We start from the raw sequence: 21,905 nt of genomic DNA, 5'->3' as shown, positions 1-21,905 counted from the left end.
ATTTCAGACTTAAGGCTGCCATCTATTATCCCAAAGGCAGCCAAAGTAGCATCCTCCAGATATTGTACTAAAACTCCCATGAGCCCTATCCTGCTTGGCCAGCAATCACAATAAAGTCCAAAAACTTGACTGCATCTGTTTAATTATATGCATGGAAATGGAAATGGACTGCCTTCAAGTCGATTCTGACTTATGGCTACCCTATGAATAGGGATTTCATGGTAAGCGGTATTCAGAGGCGGTTTACCATCTAAGGCTAGTACTCCCCACCTGGCTAGGGCCTGCTCAGCTTGCCACAGCTGCACAAGCCAGTCCCTTCCTTGTCCGCAACTACCAGCTGGGGGAAACAGCTCCTTGCGACTATGCACCTTGCCCACAGGTGGCAGGGCACATAATCCCTGAGCCACTCACTGTGGGGGTGATCTTTAGCTGACCCATGACATCCAGGAGACACGAGTGGGGATTTGAACTCATAGACTCTGGACTCCCAGCCAGGCTCTCCTCCCCACTGTGCTATACCATCTGTTGCATGAGCATACAGTTAACATACAACTGACTTCATAGCACCATGCAGATAACAACTGGCTCACTCTGCATTAGCATAGCTGCTCCAAGCACTCTTAGTTCATTTTTACAAGATAGTTCAACATGCTATCTTGTTCATTAAAAAAATGCATTCATTCCTGACTTTACCTCTTACCACTTCTCCAGGCTGTAAAAAATAAAATAAAACACCTTCCACTTTCCTTTTTTGTATCTTTAATTCAGTTGTTGTTGTTAATGTGCCTTCAAGTCAATTTCAACTTATGGTGACCCTATGAATCAGCGACCCCAATAGCATCTGTCATAAACCACCCTGTTCAGATCTTGCAAGTTCAGGTCTGTGGCTTCCTTTATGGAATCAATCCATCTCTTGTTTGGTCTTCCTCTTTTTCTTCTGTTTTCCCAAGTATTATTGTCTTTTCTAATGAATCATGTCTTCTCATTATGTGTCCAAAGTATATGTGTCCAAAGTCAGAGGAAGGCAATGGTAAACCACCTCTGAATACCTCTTACCATGAAAACCCTATTCACAGGGTCACCAAAAGTTGGGATCGACTTGAAGGCATTCCATTTCCATTTTCCATCCATACTCCCTAAGATGGTGAGAAGGAATGACCTTGTCACTTCAGCTGGACCTCTTTTAGGTAAGATTTCTATTTTAATTTCCAATCAGAAATTTTTTTTTGAATGGTATGCTGCACACAAGCGTGGTTGATACAATGTATCGTGCTTCATGACGTCACTAGGGCCCGCCCCGTGACATCACTAGGACCCGCCCCATGACGTCACTAGGGCCCGCCCCATGACGTCACTAGGGCCCGCCCCCATTTTCTCAGGTTTTTGGATGGTTCTGACCTGGCAACCCTAGTTCCGTCCTCCCTTCAGCAGCCCACTAGGTGGGGAGAAATAAGGAGAGAGAAAGGGGGGCAGTAATCAAGAAAAGGGGGTGGCTGGATCCATAGCTGGCTCTGGCTCTGCCCATAATCTGAATGCAACTCCTGACAGCTTACACCTGAGGGAGTGTAGCCCTCAACAGAAAAAAGGCTTCCCACTCCTTCTCTAGGCCATAGGCATGGGAAGTGTCAATGAAGGAAATCTGTTGTAAACCGCCCAGAGAGCTTCGGCTATGGGGCAGTATACAAATGCAATAAATAAATAAATGAAGCTCAACAAGAATCCCATCTGAACTGTGTGTGCCTCCTAAACCACCCTCCAGAATCCTCTGCGACATACAGAGGAATTCCATAGCAGATGTGCAGGAGCTCCTCAACTCACAAGGCAATATAGGGGAAAAAGTTTCCAAAAGCCAGAATCTTTGAAAAAACACTGTATCAGAGAACTCAAATGTCCAGTTTATCCCTCCTCTCCTCCCCCTCCTGCCATTTTAAGTATTTTAACCCCCCATGAGGCCCTCAAGAGGAGACTCGAAATATGAATCAATTATATATAAATAAATTGCAAGGTTACGGGGAAAGCATTTAGGTAAGCCTTGACAAAGATTTGTTGATAAAAAACAGTGGACTAGGGCACAACTAGACTCAGTATGTTCTCTCTTGAAGACCTGGTGAAGCTGAAGCATGACTGTCTTAAACAAAAGCTCTAGTCATTCATGAATACAGGCTATATAAAGAAAGAGACTGGCCATTTCCTTGCTGGCTTTGGCTTGCTTCAAGTAAGCTTTGGTCTAGTACGAAAAGAATTTTTAGACACCCCCACCTCCACCCTACCCTGGTATAAGACATTTGTTTGACATGATATCTCTTCTAGTGTGCCCCTGTGCCTTCCTTTGCCTGTTCCCCAGGATGCTGGCTTGTTACAACAGAGAGTTCATGTGACAAATGTTCTCCGAACGAGCCTTCTGTAAGCAGAGAGAGACTCACCATTCAACTGATGGCCGGTGGCCAGGCAACTTGGCTTGAGTATGAACTGGCACTGAAGCTCACGGGGCAGCTGTTCCATCAGGAAGGCCCCCTGAAGTTCCAGAGGGCAGACACAGTCCTTTGATCCCTGTGTCTGAGGCAAAGTGTCACGAATGTGGCTCATTTTAATTCCAAACGGATATTCATGTCCTGCTCAAAAAAAGAGGAAGAGAATTTAATTTCCACTGAGTGTGATCAACAAAACAGCACCTCCCAAGGATGTCACAATGAGATTTACTCTCTTTTAAAAAAACAAACCTCAGAATAAATGCATTCTATTAACTTACACCACATGCTCATCTTCCAAACTGATCTGCATGCAATGTTACTTCTGATAAGTCTCAATAACTTCTTCCCCACTTTCCAAAACCATAACTAGCTGCTTCATATTCATTTTTCTTGCCTTATTTCAGACTATGAGTTAAAAGATTATTGGAGTAGAACTTCTACAACCTAGAAGCAGTGGAGGCTTGTCCATTAGGGCTTGCCAACCTCAGTCTGTCCTCATTTGCCTGCCTTCCAACTTCAAACCAGTCCAGACTGGCTGTCAACTTCCTCCTCCTTACTCGCAATTTTGCTCTTGTAGAACTCAGCAGGGAGGAGGATGGGGACAATACTAGAGATAGTTGGCTTCATCTGTCATTGGCTCTGGCTCTGTCAATCATTATCTCTGGCTTAGCCTACTGTTGGCCTCCCTGCTTTCTGCCCTTCCAGTCTCATTGGGAACCAGCTAACTCTGTCTACAAGTGGGACCTGCAACAAAATGTTGCACTTTGGGGTGCTCTCTGGTCAGAGTTCCATCCCCTCAATCTGTTCTCTCTCCCAGTTTTCCAACCCCTCTCCTCAACAGTCAGTCATCACTCTGTGGCCAGTGAACATATTCAACCCTCGGGCTAGTTTGGGTTCCATCCCTTTTAGGGATGGAAGGATCTGTCAGTTTCAGTTCTCTCAGCTTCCATTTTTTCATTCTCCAGGTTTCTGCAGCAATTTGCAATTTTTTTAAAAAAAAACCTCATGAAATTTTAGTGTGAATTTCTCTGACTAAACACATTTTGTCTGCAGTTTTGACTAACGTACACATTTTTGCAAGCAATTTCTCTTAATATAAAGCATTGTGTATGTTATTTTTACCAGTATTTTCATTTGTATATACATTTTCTCCTTATACATGCATTTTATAAACATTGGTTAGTCGAAGAACTGCATCACAAAATTTGGGTAAGTGCAAATTTTGAAGTATGGCTGTGTTCCAGTTCTCATATTGTTTCAAAAGTGTAAATCTGATAATTCAGCTTTAAATACAAAGTGAATTGAATTTCTCCTCCATCCCTAATCCTTTTAGAGTATTCTACTGTTTTTTCTCCTACTTCTGCAAACCTCAGAATTCCCCCAAGCCTGTTGATACATCCCCTCTGCTGTTTTGGCTACATAAGGCTGAGCATCAGAAACAGATGAAATGATAATGTCCCATGGATGTTGACGGTGTGATAAGCAGTTTGGCACTAGCCAGCCAAAGTGGAACATGTTTAGATCCAACTAATTTCAATGGGAGAGTTTACCAGAGCAACTACCAAATAGCAATCTGTGAAGTCAGCACAGTCAACTAAAGAGCTCCCAGCCTATTTCTACTTCAAACTGTACTAAAACAGCAGAAATGACAAGGACATTTCTGAGACTATACCTTGATATTTGCAAAAGAACACCTACAGCCTACATGAAATGTATTGTTTCCTTCCGTGCACATGCTAACAACTGTGGCCCTCAGCGTGGATGTCTTTTAAAAAATATATATTATGACTATAATGGAAATATTTACATCGATGGCAGAATGCCTACTCATGTGACTTTTGCGTTCATGACAAGTCCTGTCATATTCAACATAGGCTTGAGATGTGCTTAGGGTGACCCAGTTGATTGGATAGACTATGATGCATCAGGCAAGGGGTGATGAGGTGGTGTGCTGGAGGAAGCTTCAGCACAGGGTTCCATATCCTTTAATCCAGGGATGAGGAACCTGTGGCCCTCCAGATGTTGCTGGACTACAACTCCCATCAACCCCAAATATGGCCATGTTGGCTGGGGCTAATGGGGGTTGGGAACCCAGCAACATTTGGAGGGCACAGGTTCTTTATCCAACTTGACAGTCTTTTAACTATTTAAATATATGAAGCTCTTTCTCAGTTTCTCCTTTTAGCTTTTTTTCTTAAAGCCAAATATGGCCATTTACTTTCTTCTTTCCTGCCACAAGGCCCGCCTGCTGTCGTTAAGTATTGTAGAGAAGGCTGCCCTTTCATCAGTGTTGAAGTCACCAGTGAGCTTCATGGCTGGGGGGGGGGAATTGAACCTGGATCTCCTGAGTCCTAGTCCAACACTCTAGCCTCTACACTGCGCTGGCTTGGGCTGACCCCGAGTATGTCTACCAACTGCTATTAGCCATGGTAGCTAAATGTATACAAACAAGAGAGGATGGGTGTGAGGGTGCTTGTGATCTTCCAGATGTATCTGGTTGGCTGCCGTTGGAGACAAGAGTTCTGGACTGCACAGGCATTTGGTGTGACTGAGAGTATTTTAATTCCTTAATATGAGAGCATTTTAGATCATAACAAACAAGCACAGACCACAGACAAGGCACTTTATGGCCCTGAAAGGAAAAGAAGATATTACAAAATTAATTCAAACATGCAGTCTTAAGCTGGAATAGCCTATAGCATGCCTGATCATTTCTGTGAAATTTTGAAGAGGATTAATCATTTAGAATGTACTTGGAGTATGAAACCTAAAATCTGTTTGTGGGCGTAATGGTAGTCAGAGAACAAAGCTGAAGCAATAAGGGCCACAAATTTGCCTTCTGATGTGCATCTGTGCAACTCCCACTGCAAGTCAAACAGAGACGGAAACAGGGCTCTTGGCAATGTTCATGAGCTTCTGGGAGAATATCAAAAGTAGTATCACTTTAGTATCTGGTGTGGTTTTAATAAGAGACAATTATGTTCTGACTTGCAGGGGAAGAACTTAAAGTCCTTTCATCTGCTTGCAAGACTGTTCCTGAGATTTTGCATTGACAAAAACAAGACCAAGTTATACACAGCAACAAAGAAGAAAAAACAATTTCCCTACAAAAATGTCCAGATTACTAGTAAGCCAGCAATACTACTATCTTTAAGAACTTGTAACTGCAATAGCTTTGGTGGTGGGCAGTACTTGGATTTCAATGGCCAGTTATTCAGTGATGTACAGGTAAAATAATAAAAATAAGATATGGTATAAAATTTGGCCAGTCCAGTCCCTCTTACCATCCTGGGCATCCTTACCCATCCACGTTGGGGAATCAAAGACCTTCACTACTATCAGCTAGCCTGTGCCACACGTGAAGTCAGTTCTCCTACTCCACTTGAAGAGGACTAGCCACCTTCCCAAAGGAACTTTAATGTACCAATACTGCTTTTTAATGTTTTATATTTGAAATAACAAATGGAAAACACCATTAAAGTTGTTGGCCCTCAACAACCTAGACTGAGCAAATAATGATTAGTTTTACCCTTGGGCTTGTGTGTGTGTTGCTTGCTTTTTAGCTGCTGCTACCTGCCCTTCACCCTTGGGAAGGAACAGGAGAGAACTGAGCTAAACAATAGTCTACTTTCCAGAAACTTACCAATAAGGGGATATGGGGCATCTTCTTTTCCAGAATTCACCCAAAGCTGATACTCCTTTTCAGAGCCCTTAAAAAAAAAGACAACCCCACATCCATTATTATGTGTTATTTGTAATTGTATCATGATGAAACTGAGGTTATCATACTTTGGACACATCATGAGAAGGCATGATTCACTAGAAAAGACAATAATGCTGGGAAAAACAGAAGGGAGTAGAAAAAGAGGAAGGCCAAACAAGAGATGGATTGATTCCATAAAGGAAGCCACAGACCTGAACTTATAAGATCTGAACACGGTGGTTCATGACAGATGCTATTGGAGGTCTCTGACTCATAGGGTCGCCATAAGTCATAATCAACTTGAAGGCACACAACAACAACAATCTTAAAGAAAATCAAATAAAACTAAAAGAAAAGAAATGCAGTCCTGCAGCTATTAGAATGAAGGCAGCTTCTTACACTCCTATTATACAGGGCAGCCACAGAATTGATATTATGTTTTGTGGTGGCAGGGAAATAGACAGCATAATGGTATTAAGACATAGGGTAATGTGTGCTAGACATCACAGAGGTGAAGGAAAGAAACAACACATCTTTGATGTTAGGCCCATGGCTCTTGGTTCAACCCTTCACATATACAGTATATTCTGCACCTTGGAAGCCACTTCAGTACTGTGCAATCCCACACTGCAGGGATCACGTGGGTGGGCCGATTGTGTGATTATTTCTTCCCATGGAATCTGTGCTCAATACAAAGCCCCATGTCATTGTCCTGCTAATTATGCATGTGGCTCTGAAACACAGGATCACTGCAAACCAAAATGGCTTGCACACTGCAGGACAGGCATGCAAAGGGGCCTTGTAACATTTAGCTCTGGTCTAAGAAGCAAAATAAAGGCGAGAGAGAGAATCCTATATCATCTCCGGCAAAACAGCCTACTTCCTCTAGACTCCAGCTGCAATCTTGGACCTGTGCCCTACATCACACTTCTGTATGCTATGCACACATTGCCTCCTGTGTTACACCTGCGAAAGCACCACCATTTCCAAAGAGTCATAATGGATATGCACCGTGATCAATAGGAATAAAATATGCTTCCGGGCCAGATTCAAAGTGTTGGTATTAACCTATAAAGCCTTATACGGCGCGGGACCACGATACCTGTCGGAACGCCTCTCCCGATACGAACCGGCCCGTACACTACGGTCTACTACCAAGGCCCTCCTCCGGGTTCCGACTTATAGGGAGGCCCGGAGGGTGGTGACAAGATCTCGGGCCTTCTCAGTGGTGGCCCCCGAACTGTGGAATAGTCTCCCCGAGGAGGTGCGCTTGGCGCCGACATTGTTATCCTTTCGGCACCAAGTTAAAACCTTCCTCTTTTCCGAGGCATTTTAATTTAATTTAAGTTAACTTAATTTTTAAAATTTGTTGTAATTGATTTTAGATTTTTATTTTTATATGTTTTTGTTGTATTATATTGTGTGATTTTATTGTATTTCTTGTGTTCACCGCCCAGAGAGCTATTGCTAGTCGGGCGGTATAAAAGTCTAATAAATAAATAAATAAATAAATAAATAAATAAAATAAAAGCTTTTGTGGCTCCACTAGAACCACTGTTAAAAGTTATCAAACAGGCAGACGGAGGACAATAAATAGGGTTTGGGGACATGGCTAATGCTGCACAGCAGGAAGCCAGAAATAAATAAACACATGTGAATAGCTCGCCTTTGATTTTTAAAATGATATATGCAACATTTTCAGGTCTGAGATGAGCAATATCTGTGGCAATTCTAAGATTTTAGGGGACTGATTAATCCATCTAAAGCAGGGTAGGGAACATATTTGAGCCACAGGGCCACTTTCGCAACCTTTCAGGGGCACACGCCAGAGGCAAAAGCAGGCAGAACAATGAATGTAGAGTTTACCTTTGCACAGTAGGCTAGTTTCTGGTCTACACACTACACATACCCTTCTATACTTCATCCAAGCAAAAAAGAGGCATTATCAGAGTTCAAGGACACATTCCAATCAAGCCAAAACACTCAAGAAAGGTGTGAAGCTGAACCAGTCGGGGGTGTGGCCTCAGTAAAGTCCTGAGGGCTAGACAGAGAGACTTGAGGGGCTGCATTCAGCTCCTGGACCTTTTCTAAAGGAAGATTCCTGGTAGCAAAGAACAGTAAACAGGCACAAGCGTTTGGCCAGCTGAGGATGGAATAGTGAGTGGCTAAGTAGAGCCAAGCAACCTGTATCCTCTGCACAAAGATTCTTCTGCTTCCAAGAACAGGGAGAGGATATAAGTTCAGGAAGTTTGTTTCATCTGAGGCCTGTTAATTCCCTCCCTGCTGATTTTTCATGGTGGCTCAAGCTATAGAGTACTATAGCTTTCTACTGCTATGGGATAATTAGCAACACATCTGCCAATAACCTAAGTTGCTAAGAGTATGTTATATATAAAGTCATAATCAAATCTCACATTGATTCCGAGTTGCTGCAGGGCCATGAGGATCACATCATTCGCTGTGTCTGTGTTGGTTATGGTTAAGGTTTTTGACTGTGGGGAAAGAAAAGAATAGAAGGGGACATTATAACCAAAATCACATTTTAAAAGCAGTAAATATAGTAGTAGATTTGGACGTTTACAAGAGAAAATGTCAGCTGGAATGTGGATGCAAAGTCTACAGCTAAGAATTTCTACCTGGTGAAGCAACACGTACTTTATCACGCACCTTTGTCAAGGAAGGGTGGCATAAAATATTCTTAAACAAACAAACAAATAAGCAAACAAACCAAAATTGTCACATGGAAAATTGATCCACTTGTGATACATTAGCACAGTTTGTCTCTCAACCCTCTAGGCCAGTGGTTCCCAACCTGGGGGCCGGGACCCCCAGGGGGGCCACGAAGTAATCCAGAGGGGGCCGTGAACAGTAAAGACATGAATTATTTATTAATTTTTTTAAAAAAGTCTTCACTCCCTCTACACTGTCTGCTTTCCACTGCCGCTGCAGATGACACCTCCCCCTTGCTCCAAACAAGAGGGGAGGCCTTTTCTGAAGCTCCAGAGCATCTTTCAGGAGCACTAAGGGCAGGCATCTTGCAATAAAATACATGGCAGATGCCAAAGGAGGCTGAGGGTGGAGCTACCAGGAAGAAGAGGGGATTACTATCACTGATTCCCGTCTCCTTGCACTGCCGCTACTGGCAACGCCCTTACTTAGAATGAAAGGAGAGGGCTTCTTGTGAAGCAAAAAGAAGCAAGCCTGCAAAGAAAGGCTGCTTTCCCCCTTCCTTCCTGGCAGCCAGCCTGCCTCCCTGGGGGGAGGGGGGGTCACAATTTTTTTTCAGCTTATAAAGGGGGTCCCGTGCTCATAAAGGTTGGGAACCACTGCTCTAGGCCTCTCAGGAAACAAGTTTCAAAATTTCAGTGTCACCTCCAAGAAGATTAACCTCAAGTACCCCCCCCCCCCAAAATCTCCCTTGTGTTAGGACATTTAACTAGGGGCTCTGTGTCATATCAGTCCGGGAGGCTCCCATAGGGGCTTGCCTATTTTTATATAAATTTAATTTTTTTGTTCTTTTCTTCAACCCTACAGAGCAGGTACTTATAATCCCAGAAATCAGAAATATGTTCTTCAGCCCTAGCAATTATATCTTACTAACACTGAGAGGACAAAGATGCATCAACATTGGATTTAGACTTCCACATTTTAGCCTGACAATCATTCTGTCTGATTTTATGACTTGCAGAAAAAAAATCACAATTTTTAAACACCAGTCACAGTACTTCCAGGTTGCAGAATCTTGTGCCAGTCTTCTCTCTGCAAAATATCCAAAATACCCCTCTGCCTGAGCCACTGAAAAATAATAAACTGCCAAAGACTTAAGTGAAGGAGTACAAACATAGTCTATTTTGGCCTGAGGATACAGCTGAATGATCATAACATAAAACAAACAAACAAAAATTAATATTTCCCCAAAGCAATGCCATCTGACACCCAGGAGTAGGTCAGCACATTTGCATAAGGTGTGTCTTTGGCTACAGAATATAATAAAATAATTTGTGCTGCATATACTCCTCCCTTGCTAGCCCTAACTCTGGCATAAAATGAATCAATTCCCCAAGACCTCCAGCTGAAGAGGAGTCTCACAGAACGTACTAAGATTTTCAACAATCTTTCATCTGCCGCTCTATTGGATTATCAGTGATATTTCTGGCACAGCTGGGTTGGACTTCAAGGATGACCAGTCCTGAGGAGTCTCCAGTGACTCACCAGGAAAGAGTCTGAACCACTGCACAATTTTTGTGTGTACACAAAACTGTCAGATGCAGCTCCCAAAACATCTCAATGAGCTTGGTTCAGTCTGCCTCAAACCAGTACTATTATCGTTTGTTTGGAGGATATGATCAGAAATATTCGCTTTGATCCTCAGTTTTTATAGCCCATTTCAAAACGAGCCCGAGGGTAAGAAAATAGGAAAGGTATTTGTGGGCCATTGTCTAAATGTGGCTGGGTGGGATCCCAGTGACAGAGCTGAGCTCTGGGACATACAAGGAAAAAATTGGGGAACCAGGAAGCATTGATGTACACCTCTAGGAAAGAACAGCAAGCAGGCAGGCTGGGCTTCTCTGTGGTGAATCATCTCCACAGAGGAAACAGGAAGTCTTGGTTAAATTATTAGGAAAGACCGGCAGTAGCGTATGATACAGTGTGTTTTATTGCATTTCACAAAGCAAAATTAGGATAAGGAAGAAGAATATATACAGGTTGCTGATTTGTTTAATATCTACAGGGTGCTTCAAATCTTCCATAAGCATTTTTTGCAATAGATCAACTTCTCTTTAAATCTCACAGTGGGGGTTTTAAGCTCCTACCTACCTTACTGGTTCCAAAAAGGCAAGAAAGGAAAAGGGAAACAGTTGGGAGGGAGCAGAAGCTGCTTCACCCAACACATACACCGCCATACGACTTGTAGCTACAGCCTGCATGTCCTTTAGTTAGAGCTGTCAGTCCTGCTCAGCCAGTCCCACAGACAGCATCTATATCCAGTAACAGAACTATTCCCCTGTCATCAGGAATTCAAGAGAAGGCTCAGGCTCCCTTGGATCCAACCTCTTCCACTCCCAGCTCCCATAGGATAGTCCAATGGGCAAATCTGAATTTTGAGACAGTGCTGAGGGTGCCAGTCACAAAATGGCTGCCATGGGGGCGTGACATAACACAAAACGCTTTCCGCGGGGGGCATGGCATCACACAAAATTACAAAGAGTACAGTCATTGCTGCTTTTTTCTCTCCCTCCCTGCTCTTGAAAATCTTATGTTTACCATGAGGAAGTCAGCTATGTCCCACTGCTCCTGTGGAGATACAGCTGTTAAGGCACAAGAACCCTGTTTTCAATCCTAAACCAAACCTTGGGCTGCCATCCTGTAACCACTTACCTGGGAGTAACCCCATGAAACACAAGAAGACTTACTTCTGAAGCAGATATACATACCAATGCAATGTAACTATACAGCAGAGCTTGGAAAAGTTACTTTTTTGAACTACAACTCCCATCAGCCCAATCCAGTGGCCATGCTGGCCGGGGCTGATGGGAGTTGTAGTTCAAAAAAGTAACTTTTCCAAGCTCTGCACAGTGAATTTTTAAAGAGTACCTGAACATCAGCTCCTGCACAGCAAGAGAAATACCAAAGCCTGTGTGCCAACTTTTCACATTTTGCATTTACCATTTGGGGAGGGGATTCTTTAACATCCACCTGCAATTATTGTGTAGTAATATTTGCAGAAAATAACTTCTAGCGAGTACCTGATCTCAGATGGACTAACCAGAGCAAAGATGCATCCTGGTTGTTAGGAAAAAAGGAAGAATAAACTATGGAGATTCCAAGGACTACTAGAAAATAGAAGCAGGAAAAGGGGAGAGGAAAGCAGCGGCTCTTTAGGACCCTAGGGATCTCTATTGCCTGGTGTTCAAAAACTCACTTATCAATCACAGCTTTGACTTCACCCATTGGTTAAAAACACTGATGGGTATAGAGCAGCCAGACTGGCTCATTTCACATAAATCATTTAGAAGGGTACATTTTGATTTAGAACTGTCTTTCTAGGAGGCTCAGAGTCTTACTTTTTTAAAATGAAAACTCAGTGTCTGGGGCCTCTGCCTGGGGGCACTAATGAAGGAGTTACTGACTCCCAGGACAGGGACTGGTTCACAGCCAGGCAGACAGCTGTCACTTGCCCCTCAATAAATGTATGACATTTACACAGTTGAATGTGGACTGGTTTAGTTTTCTGTGAAAGAGCTTTGGGCTTGTGCACTCCACACTCTCCTCCTCTGGCATGGGTATAAGGAGAAGATCTAAAGCAGCCTTGTCCAATCTTTGGGTTCCCAGATGTTGCTAGACTGCAACTCCCATCAGCCCCAGCCAGCATGGCCAATGGTCAGGAATTATGGGAACTGTAGTCCAGCAACATCTGTGGCCCAAAGGTTGGAGAAGCCTGATCTAAAGCATTCATTTTCAAAACTAACCAGAATTCCTCTTTACATCTGAATTTGGGGGAGCTCTGATTAGTTTAAATTATGGTTAATGAAAAAGTCATCATAAACCATGGTTTGCTCCTGGCTTGTTTGGACTAGCCATAACCAGAGTTTCTCCATGTGAATGCAGTAAGGAGTTCTGGTTAGTTTAAAAGCAGATAGCAGTGTCACTAGGGGGGTGCAGGGGGTGCAGACTGCACCGAGTGACACCATCAGAGGGGGTGACACCCAGAGCCACCCCTAGGCACTGGGAAGGCGCCTCCTTCTCCGCCTCTCCCCATGCCCTTGGCTCGGGGTTGATTAAGCTGAAAAGAGCCGTCAGAGGAGCAAGAGCTCGGAGGGCGTCGGAGGAGTTTGGACTGGGCTGTGCTGAAGCACACGAGAATCCGGAACAGGCACAGCTTCCTCCTTCCCAGTTCAGACTAGCCGATCCTTGGGCCCCCCGCCCGCCGGCTTCTCCCGTGGGCTGCAGCGGAGAGGGCGGCCTCTCCAGGGAAGGCTGGCTGCGCTCACCATCGCCCTCTTTTTCCTGCTGCTCCAGCTCGGGCTATCTCCTTGCCCCTGTGCCTCCTTTTCTCATGCATAGGCATCTATTCTCCTTTCCCCCTCCCCACCCACGCTCTTGTTGCCGGCTGCCGCCCCCTCTTCTAGCGATTCGGAGCCGCGCACTTAATCCTTTCCTCTTTTTTGGGGTGTGGGTGTGAGGTATGTCCCAGCCTCGAGTTGCGTTAGCTTTAGCAAGGTTTTTGGAGTCAGCTTTGTAACAGCTGCAGGCTGTTTTCTTTCTCCCCTCCCCTCCATCCCCTGAGGAGAAAAGAAAACATATTGCAGGGGTTTTCTTTGGTGTTTTTTTCAGGGGGGGGAGTCGAAAGGGGGAAAAAGTGCGCCCCGTCCTGAAGCAGCTCTCCTTATTATGAAAGCTTTACCAAACTTGTCTCTGTTTAGGTTCTCTTCTTGGACAAGGGCTCCTTTTGTGGCCTTGTTTCATTTCTGGGGGCGCCTTCCTCTGATGAAGCATCTCCCTGGAACCAATTTCCTTTGATTTTTTTTTTTTAGACACTATGAGTTACCGCACTGGGTGACACCAACCCTAGTGACACCACTGAAAGCAGATGCTTCAGATTGCCTCCTTGCAGTCATACTAAATGAGATGTCAAACCACAGTCTGCAAAGGCCTAAAGAGGTACTGTGCTGTATTGGTTAATGATCTTCTAAACAAATACCTAAATTTTGTACTCAGAATAAGTGTTACACATCATGCAGTACTTGCACTCTCACAGCTATTTGCCAAGGAACAGGCATATCTGTAGTACTGACATGCTCCTCGTTCACACTGGCTTGGGAACACTTACATAGGCACAATTTCCAATATCCTTTGCAATAATCTTCAATGGGATGCTCTTGGGATAGTCTTTTGCCTTCTCTTCTTTGATTCGACTGTCAAAGAAAGCAGAAATGGAGCTGTTTTACAAAAAGTAAACTCAAACAACAGAAAAGAAGGAAAATACATTATGCTGATGCTGTAAACGTTCTTCTGAAGCAAAAGTAACTGAAGTGGCTTGCTTGTAAACATCTTTAAAATGAAAAGTACCTTTTCCACACAAATAGCTTCATTATTCCCTTCAAATGACTAGATTCTAAGGCTGCCGAATTAAATCTTGTTCAGCAAAAAAAAAAGCTTTCTCTAATTCAACACTCCAACCTACATACCATTCTCTCTAATCTGCTTTCACAAAACTTGACTGTTTCAATTTCTGGAGACACAAAATTAAACCACACGTTAACTAGATGACGATAAGGAACTGCCCTAGGTTCAATAAGAATCAGATACACAAGACTTCATATTGACTATTATGGATAATATGGCAGAACAGAAGTACCTCTGAAGGGAAGTAAGCCACTTCTCTTTCTGTTCGACGGAACTGAAACAATTAAAACAAGTTTTAAATTATCTCAAGACAGTAAAATAGGGATATCTGTGTCTCTATTTGCAATATATGAACCATCTTTGGTTAGAGAAGCAAATGAGGTATCAAATTACAACATGAAGATATGCAGAAATTTGGAGTCGAACTGGCAAGACTACTTAAGTCAGGTAAAGGCATAAAAAAGGGGGGGGATAAATGTAGGCTGTTTTTTTCTGAAACCTCTGCAGATATTTGTTGTAAGTATTCTAGCTTTAGGTATTTGAAATGAGATCTTCCTAGCCAGGTAACTTACAGATATTTCACATGCGCAGTATAAGAGGCCAGTTTTAGCTATTGAAACAGACTTCAAAAGGAGATGTACCACATGTCCCAGCTTAATATTGAAAGCTTGCTAAGAAACCAAAGTGGACAGCTGAGGTCAGCTGACAAATATCACCAGTGGCCTTAGCTAGACGCCTATCAATTGTTGTATCTTTTGTGTTTGTACCTTTCCATCTCTGAGAGAGAGAGTTTCAAAGACTCCCAAAGATTCAAAGAGGATATTTAGGGAAGTGTAAGTTGCTTCCACAGTATGAGCTTCATAAATACTTGGACTTTCTTTTACTCTTTTCACTTACTAGATTCTTGGTTATTAAATGCTCCAAAACAACTCTTGTAAATTTCTTTATATGCCCTCTTTACCTTCCACTATGAATGGCCTAACATAAAACCTAAAATTCACTTTTGACAGAGACTATCACGCTACAACAAAAGACAGCCAAGCAAGAGTACCTTTTAACATATGTTTTTATTGACACATAATATCAAGATAATGTTATCACCGTAAGCCACAACCTACTTTCTTCTAAAACTGTAAAAGTTGAGATTCCTCTAGAGTAACTGGGTTGCGGATTGCAGTCTAGGCCAGAGTTTCCCAAAGTGGTCAATATTGACCCTCTGGGGTCAATGGGACTGTGCAGGGAGTGAAATAAAGACCATGGGTTCAAAAGGGTGCAGAAAAAGGGCCTAGGGGTAGAAAAGAAGTTTGTGAGGTATGTTGTTGTTGTTCTGTGCCTTCAAGTCGATTACGACTTATGGCGACCCTATGAATCAGCGACTTCCAATAGCATCTGTCGTGAACCACCCTGCTTAGATCTTGTAAATTCAGGTCTGTGGCTTCCTTTATGGAATCAATCTGTCTCTTGTTTGGTCTTCCTCTTTTTCTACTCCCTTCTCTTTTTCCCAGTATTGTTTTCTTTTCTAGTGAATCACGTCTTCTCATGATGTGTCCAAAGTATGATAACCTCAGTTTCATCATTTCAGCTTCCAGTGACAGTTCTGGTTTAATTTGTTCTAACACCCAATTATTTGTCTTTTTCGCAGTCCACTGGTATGCGCAAAGCTCCTCCAACACCACATTTCAAATGAGTTGATTTCTCTCTTATCTGCTTTTTTCACTGTCCAACTTTCACATCCATACATAGAGATCGGCAATGCCATGGTCTGAATGATCCTCACTTTAGTGTTCAGTGAAGTATTGTGCAATAATTAAAAATGATGTGCCTCAGAAATAAAGGGCATTGATATATAAGTGCACCTCTGTTGCCCATAACAAACCTCTATTTAGTAAGATTATTCCCCAAAACAACAATATTCTCATACAACGCTGCTTTATTGCTAAAAAACTGTATATAGATGCAGAGTTTCAGTTTTTAAACAATTATTTTTTACAGTGTCAAATGAGGAATTCTAACATCCCTCCTCCAAAAATACAAAGATATAAAAGCAAGCTGCCTTTTGGAAAACTTCAAGGAGTTTTTGTAATAAAGCTTCAGAGCTAGGCTTCAGAGATGCATTTCCCCACCACCACACACAATTCTTCAGGAGTCCTCTTTACTGCTCCACAAGGCCACTATTTTAAGAAGTTCTTAACACCATTCTTAAAGCCTATTTTAAACAGGAGAAGTAGCAAGCAGTTTCTCCATGGTTTACTTCCCTCATCCCAAATGCTCCTTCATTTAGGTTCCTAAGGATTTGGACTGTGGTCGATGACAACTTTATAAGCTCATAAAGGGGTCAATCTATACAATCAAATCTTTTCCATCAAATATATTTGGAAAAAATAAGAGAGTGCCACCTTATGCAGAAAATTCTCTCCAGGTACAACCATAGTCATATGAAGACCAGCATAACTGCTTGCCAATTTGTTTCCGGGCCCGATTCAAGGTATCTAAGCTCTGGCTTTTAAAGCCACAAATGGCCTGGGACAGAATATCTCAAAGAAGCCTTGCTCATCGACTTCACTCATATGCCAAGTATCTACTTAAAGTCCCCCTGCGCCAGTCTTTTTCAATATTGAAAGTAAAAATATACTAATAATCATAACCTAGAATTAGTGGTGCTAATTAGAATGTAGAAGAGAAATACTAATTTATCTCAATTCAATCACACTTTGTTTTTTGTTGTTATGGTTGAAGTGCTCATGGATTTCTAAATAAGAATGAGAGAAGTATTTATTGGATGGAATGCAATGTTGCACAAATGGATTTCCCACTTATGAAAAAAGACTTCACCTTCCTCTCCTTGCCCTGAAGCCCCAAATCTGCTCTGGAGGTCCCCCAACCCTCTAGAGCAAATTTTGAGGATGCACTGAGGGCTGCAGGTATGGTGAGGAGGAACATGAAGTCCCATTGCACATGCAGAAGTCCATTCTGCTCATGCATGGACAGTGATGGATACAACTGCTAGAAGGGGTCCAGCCTATTTATGCCTCCTCGACCCTTGCCCTTCTCAGCTGGTAAAAGCAAGCTGGAGGGGATTGACCTGGTGGATCACCTCTTTTCTGCACTACAGGCATTGCAAGGACCACCAGGACAGCCTCAATAACATCCCTCTCCTCAGGAAACCAAGGGAATGGTAGCTCTGTGAGGGTGAACTATGGATCTCTAACAGATTCTCAGCAGCCTTATGAAACTGACAATTTCCAGAATTCTTTGGGAGACACCATTGACAGTTAAACTGTTAAGACTAAAGATCTACACAACAAATGCACAATGAAGATCCACGAGAAAGATTAGTATGATCAGCATGTGCATTGTTGGTTTTTTTAAAAAAGAAGAATTAGAGTTATGTGTACATTTGTTACTTTGAAATGAAAGATCCGGGGGCTCCACTCACTGCAGGCTGCAGAAGGAATTAGGATTCCTCCTGGTTTTCAGTCCTAATTTCATTTATACTATAAAGGATGCAAATCCATCTCCCTTTAAAATCACTAGTAAAAATAATCATTAGTTATTGGTTATTTTCAACCCTAGGTCATTCTTGAACTTTAACTCAGTTGGATGAAAGCAGGGAGGAAGGAACCAATGTAAAGAGTCTTTCCTACCTGAAACTGGCAACACAGTTGGTGGTGGGCCATCCTAAAACGAAAGACCTTTCCAGGTTAGTGCTACCTTCACAGACCTCCTCCATGCAAAATGCTGTCCACATTTCACAGAGACGTGCCTGGCTCTTCAGTTTGAAATGCAACTGTGACCTGTAATTAAAAGAAGTCTATTATAGTACATCACTGACAACTGAGGATTAGAAATAAATATGAAACCAGCACATTTCTATCAGTTTGAAACTACAGAAACAACTGACTCTGCTGTAGTTACAAACAGGAGATGCAACTGCTACAGTCCTGGAGATAAAAAAAGGGTGAACAAACAGGTGATTGGCAAGTATAAAATCTGGGTTTGTTGCACCAGAGCAGTTTCTCCAGGAAAACAAGGACTGTTGCCAAATACTGCAACCTAAGAAAAACAAAAAATCCAGGAGCAAATATCTACCCTTACAAATGTAAACAAGGAAAATCTCAATGCCATGACAAAAAGTGCCCTAGAATGCTTTAATGTCATTGTTGTTGGTTTTTAAGCCACTATGAGGCCTTCAGGTAGAAAAGCAACCAATTAAAAAACACACCTAAAATAAACAAATACACTTGCACTACTCCCAACGCCCTACTGTGCGGAAGCCTGGTAAGGAAGCATAAAAAGCAGGCCTATACTTCAGCTCTCATCAGGCCTATATGAGTGGGACAAGCAGCCTTACCACAGATATGTAAGGCTGGAGACCCATGACTTAAACGTAGTAATAATTTTGATGACTTTTACTGCTTTGTGTATTTTTTTATTAGTACTGATATTTCTAATTTGGTTTGTTTTTGTATGGTTTCATGTTGTTTCTATACTGTAAGCCACTTTAGACATCTCTACTTTTATATGTACAGGCCTTACAGGCCAAAAGAGTTTGGCCTTATAGGCCAAAACACAGATAGGAGAGAGTTTCTATCATCCTTTCAGTAAGAGTTCACAGAAGACCTAACTTCCAATAGGAAATCAGATAGCCTTCTTTAATAGTCACTTCTGTTTGGAGGTCTTTGGCTTATTTGTTATCTGATGCTCTGAATTCTACCTTGAAGAAATAGAGAGCACTCCTGCTGTTCTCATCACAAAGAGCTACAGCTGATCTCTATCACAGTGTGTGTTCTCCCTCAATGTGTTATAACTCAATGTGCTCATTTATTTATTTATTTATTTTATTATACTTGTATACCGCCCCATAGCCGAAGCTCTCTGGGCGGTTTACAGTAACTAAAAACATTAAAACAAATACAATTTAAAACAGATCTTATAAAAACAATTTAAAACACAATTAAAAAATTTAAACAGTATAAAACACATGCTAAAATGCCTGGGAGAAGAGGAAAGTCTTGACCTGGTGCCGAAAAGATAACAGTGTTGGCGCCAGGCACACCTCGTCAGAGAGATCATTCCATAATTTGGGGGCCACCACTGAGAAGGCCCTCTCCCTTGTTGCCATCCTCCGAGCTTCCCTTGGAGTAGACACCCGGAGGAGGGCCTTTGATCTTGAACGTAGTGTACGGGTGGGTTCGTATCAGGAGAGGCGTTCCATCAGGTATTGTGGTCCCAAGCCGTGTAAGGCTTTATAGGTCAAAACCAGCACCTTGAATCGAGCTCGGAAACATACAGGCAGCCAGTGCAAGCAGGCCAGAATCGGTTTTATATGTTCGGACTGTCTGGTCCCTGTTACCAATCTGGCTGCTGCATTTTGCACAAGCTGCAGTTTCCGAACCGTCTTCAAATGCAGCCCCACGTAGAACACATTACAGTAATCTAATCTGGAAGTTACCAGAGCATGGACAACTGAAGCCAGGTTATCCCTGTCCAGATAGGGACGTAGTTGGGCCACCAACCGAAGCTGGTAGAAGGCACTCTGTGCCACCGAGGCTACCTGAGCCTCAAGTTACAGAGATGATTCTAGGAGAACCCCCAAGCTACGAACCTGCTCTTTCAGGGGGAGTGCAACCCCATCCAGGACAGGTTGGACATCCACCATCTGGTCAGAAGAACCACCACTAACAGCCTCTCAGTCTTGTCTGGATTGAGCCTCAGTTTATTAGCCCTCATCCAGTCCATTGTCGCAGCCAGACACTGGTTCAGCACATTGACAGCCTCACCTGAAGAAGATGAAAAGGAGAAATAGAGCTGCGTGTCATCAGCATACTGATGGCAACGCACTCCAAAGCTCCGGATGACTGCACCCAATGGTTTCATGTAGATGTTGAACAGCATGGGGGACAGAACTGACCCCTGCAGAACCCCATACTGGAGAGTCCAGGGTGCAGAGCAATGTTCCCCAAGCACCACCTTCTGGAGGCGACCTGCCAAGTAGGAGCGGAACCACTGCAAAGCAGTACCTCCCACTCCCAACTCAGCCAGTCTCCCCAGAAGGATACCATGGCCGATGGTATCGAACGCCGCTGAGAGATCAAGGAGGATCAACAGAGTCACACTCCCCCTGTCTCTCTCCCGACAAAGGTCATCATACAGGGCAACCAAGGCTGCTTCCGTGCCAAAACCAGGCCTGAAACCCAACTGAAATGGATCCAGATAATCGGTCTCATCCAAGAGTGTCTGGAGCTGGCCCGCAACCACTCGTTCAAGGACCTTGCCCAGGAATGGAACATTTGCTACCGGCCTATAGTTATTAAAATTTTCTGGGTCCAGGGAGAGTCTCTTCAGGAGTGGTCTCACTACCGCCTCTTTCAGGCAGCCAGGGACCACCCACTCTCGCAGAGAGGCATTAATCACCTTCCTGGCCCAGCCGGCTGTTCCATCCCTGCTAGCTTTTATTAGCCAAGAAGGGCAAGGATACAGCACAGAAGTGGTTCCACGAACCTGTCCAAGCACCTTGTCAACGTCCTCAAGCTGCACCAACTGAAACTCATCCAAGAAATCGGGACAAGGCTGCACTCTGGATACCTCGCTTGATTCCTCTGCTATAACATTGGAGTGCAAGTCCTGGCGGATGCTAAAGATTTTATCCTGGAAGTGCCTAGCAAATTCATTACAGCAGGCCTCAGATGGTTCTACCTTGTCCCTGGGGCCAGAGTGTAATAGCCTCTGGACAATTCTGAAGAGCTCTGCTGGGCAGCAGAGTGATGATTCGATAGTGGCAGCAAAATATTATTTTTTTGCTGCCCTTACTGCCCCTAAATACAGCTTACCATAGGCACTTACCAGTGTATAATTGCATCCACCAGGAGTTTGTCTCCATCTGCACTCAAGCTGTCTCCGATATTGTTTCATCACTCTCAGCTCTGGGTATACCATGGAGCCGTACGAGCTCTACACAGGAGAGAGTGCTCAGGAGCAATCATGTCAACTGCCCGGGTCATTTCTGTATTCCACAGTTCAACCAGGGTTTCAACAGGAGCGCCAGCCCTATCAGCCAGAAAACTCCCCAGAGCCCTTTGGAAACGATCTGGATCCATTAGTCTCTGGGAGCGGACCAACTTAATAGATCCCCCACCCTTGCAGAGGGGAAAAGCTGCTGTGAGTCTAAACTTCAGCAAGCAGTGATCTGTCCATGACAGAGGGACTGATGTAAGGCCCCCCACATTCAGATCACCAACTCCATGTCCAGTTGCAAAAGCCAGATCTAGAGTATGCCCTGCTACATGTGCTGGGCCAATGGCATATTGGGACAGTCCCATGGTTGTCATGGAAACCATGAAATCCTGAGCCGCCCCGGATAAGGGGGCCTCGGCATGAATGTTGACATCCCCCAGAACCAACAGTCTGGGGGATCTCAACAGTACACCCGAGACCACCTCCGTCAGCTCAGCTAGGGAGTCTGTTGGGCAGCGGGGTGGGCGGTACACCAACAGAATCCCCAGTCTGTCCCGTTGACCCAACGTAAGGTGCAAACACTCCAGACCAGTAGTCACATGGACAGGGTGCTTACAGAGGGAGATCATTATCTTCTCCCTGAGCAAAGT

The 21,905-nt window shown here is 43.5% G+C and overlaps 1 protein-coding gene across 3 annotated transcripts in view; it reads right to left on the bottom strand.

Annotated features, from left to right (window-relative positions):
- Positions 1-21,905, bottom strand: part of ARHGAP20 (Rho GTPase activating protein 20) — a 146,423-nt gene that overhangs the window by 22,409 nt on the left and 102,109 nt on the right. For 2 of the 3 annotated variants that reach the window (XM_061628622.1, XM_061628623.1), the window contains 6 exons: positions 17,946-18,095; positions 14,534-14,575; positions 14,006-14,090; positions 8,589-8,666; positions 6,115-6,181; positions 2,424-2,612 (listed from right to left, as the gene is read on the bottom strand). In XM_061628622.1, the coding sequence (XP_061484606.1) occupies positions 2,424-2,612; positions 6,115-6,181; positions 8,589-8,666; positions 14,006-14,090; positions 14,534-14,575; positions 17,946-18,095 (611 nt within the window). Of the gene's footprint in view, positions 1-2,423; positions 2,613-6,114; positions 6,182-8,588; positions 8,667-14,005; positions 14,091-14,533; positions 14,576-17,945; positions 18,096-18,523; positions 18,572-21,905 lie in introns of those variants that run through there. The other variant, XM_061628624.1, reaches the window with a different exon arrangement.

This window comes from Rhineura floridana, chromosome 5, assembly GCF_030035675.1.
Source record: "Rhineura floridana isolate rRhiFlo1 chromosome 5, rRhiFlo1.hap2, whole genome shotgun sequence".
Taxonomy (NCBI): domain Eukaryota; kingdom Metazoa; phylum Chordata; class Lepidosauria; order Squamata; family Rhineuridae; genus Rhineura; species Rhineura floridana.
The sequence above is the reverse complement of the archived record's forward strand: the minus strand, read 5'-3'. Positions and strand labels throughout refer to the sequence as shown.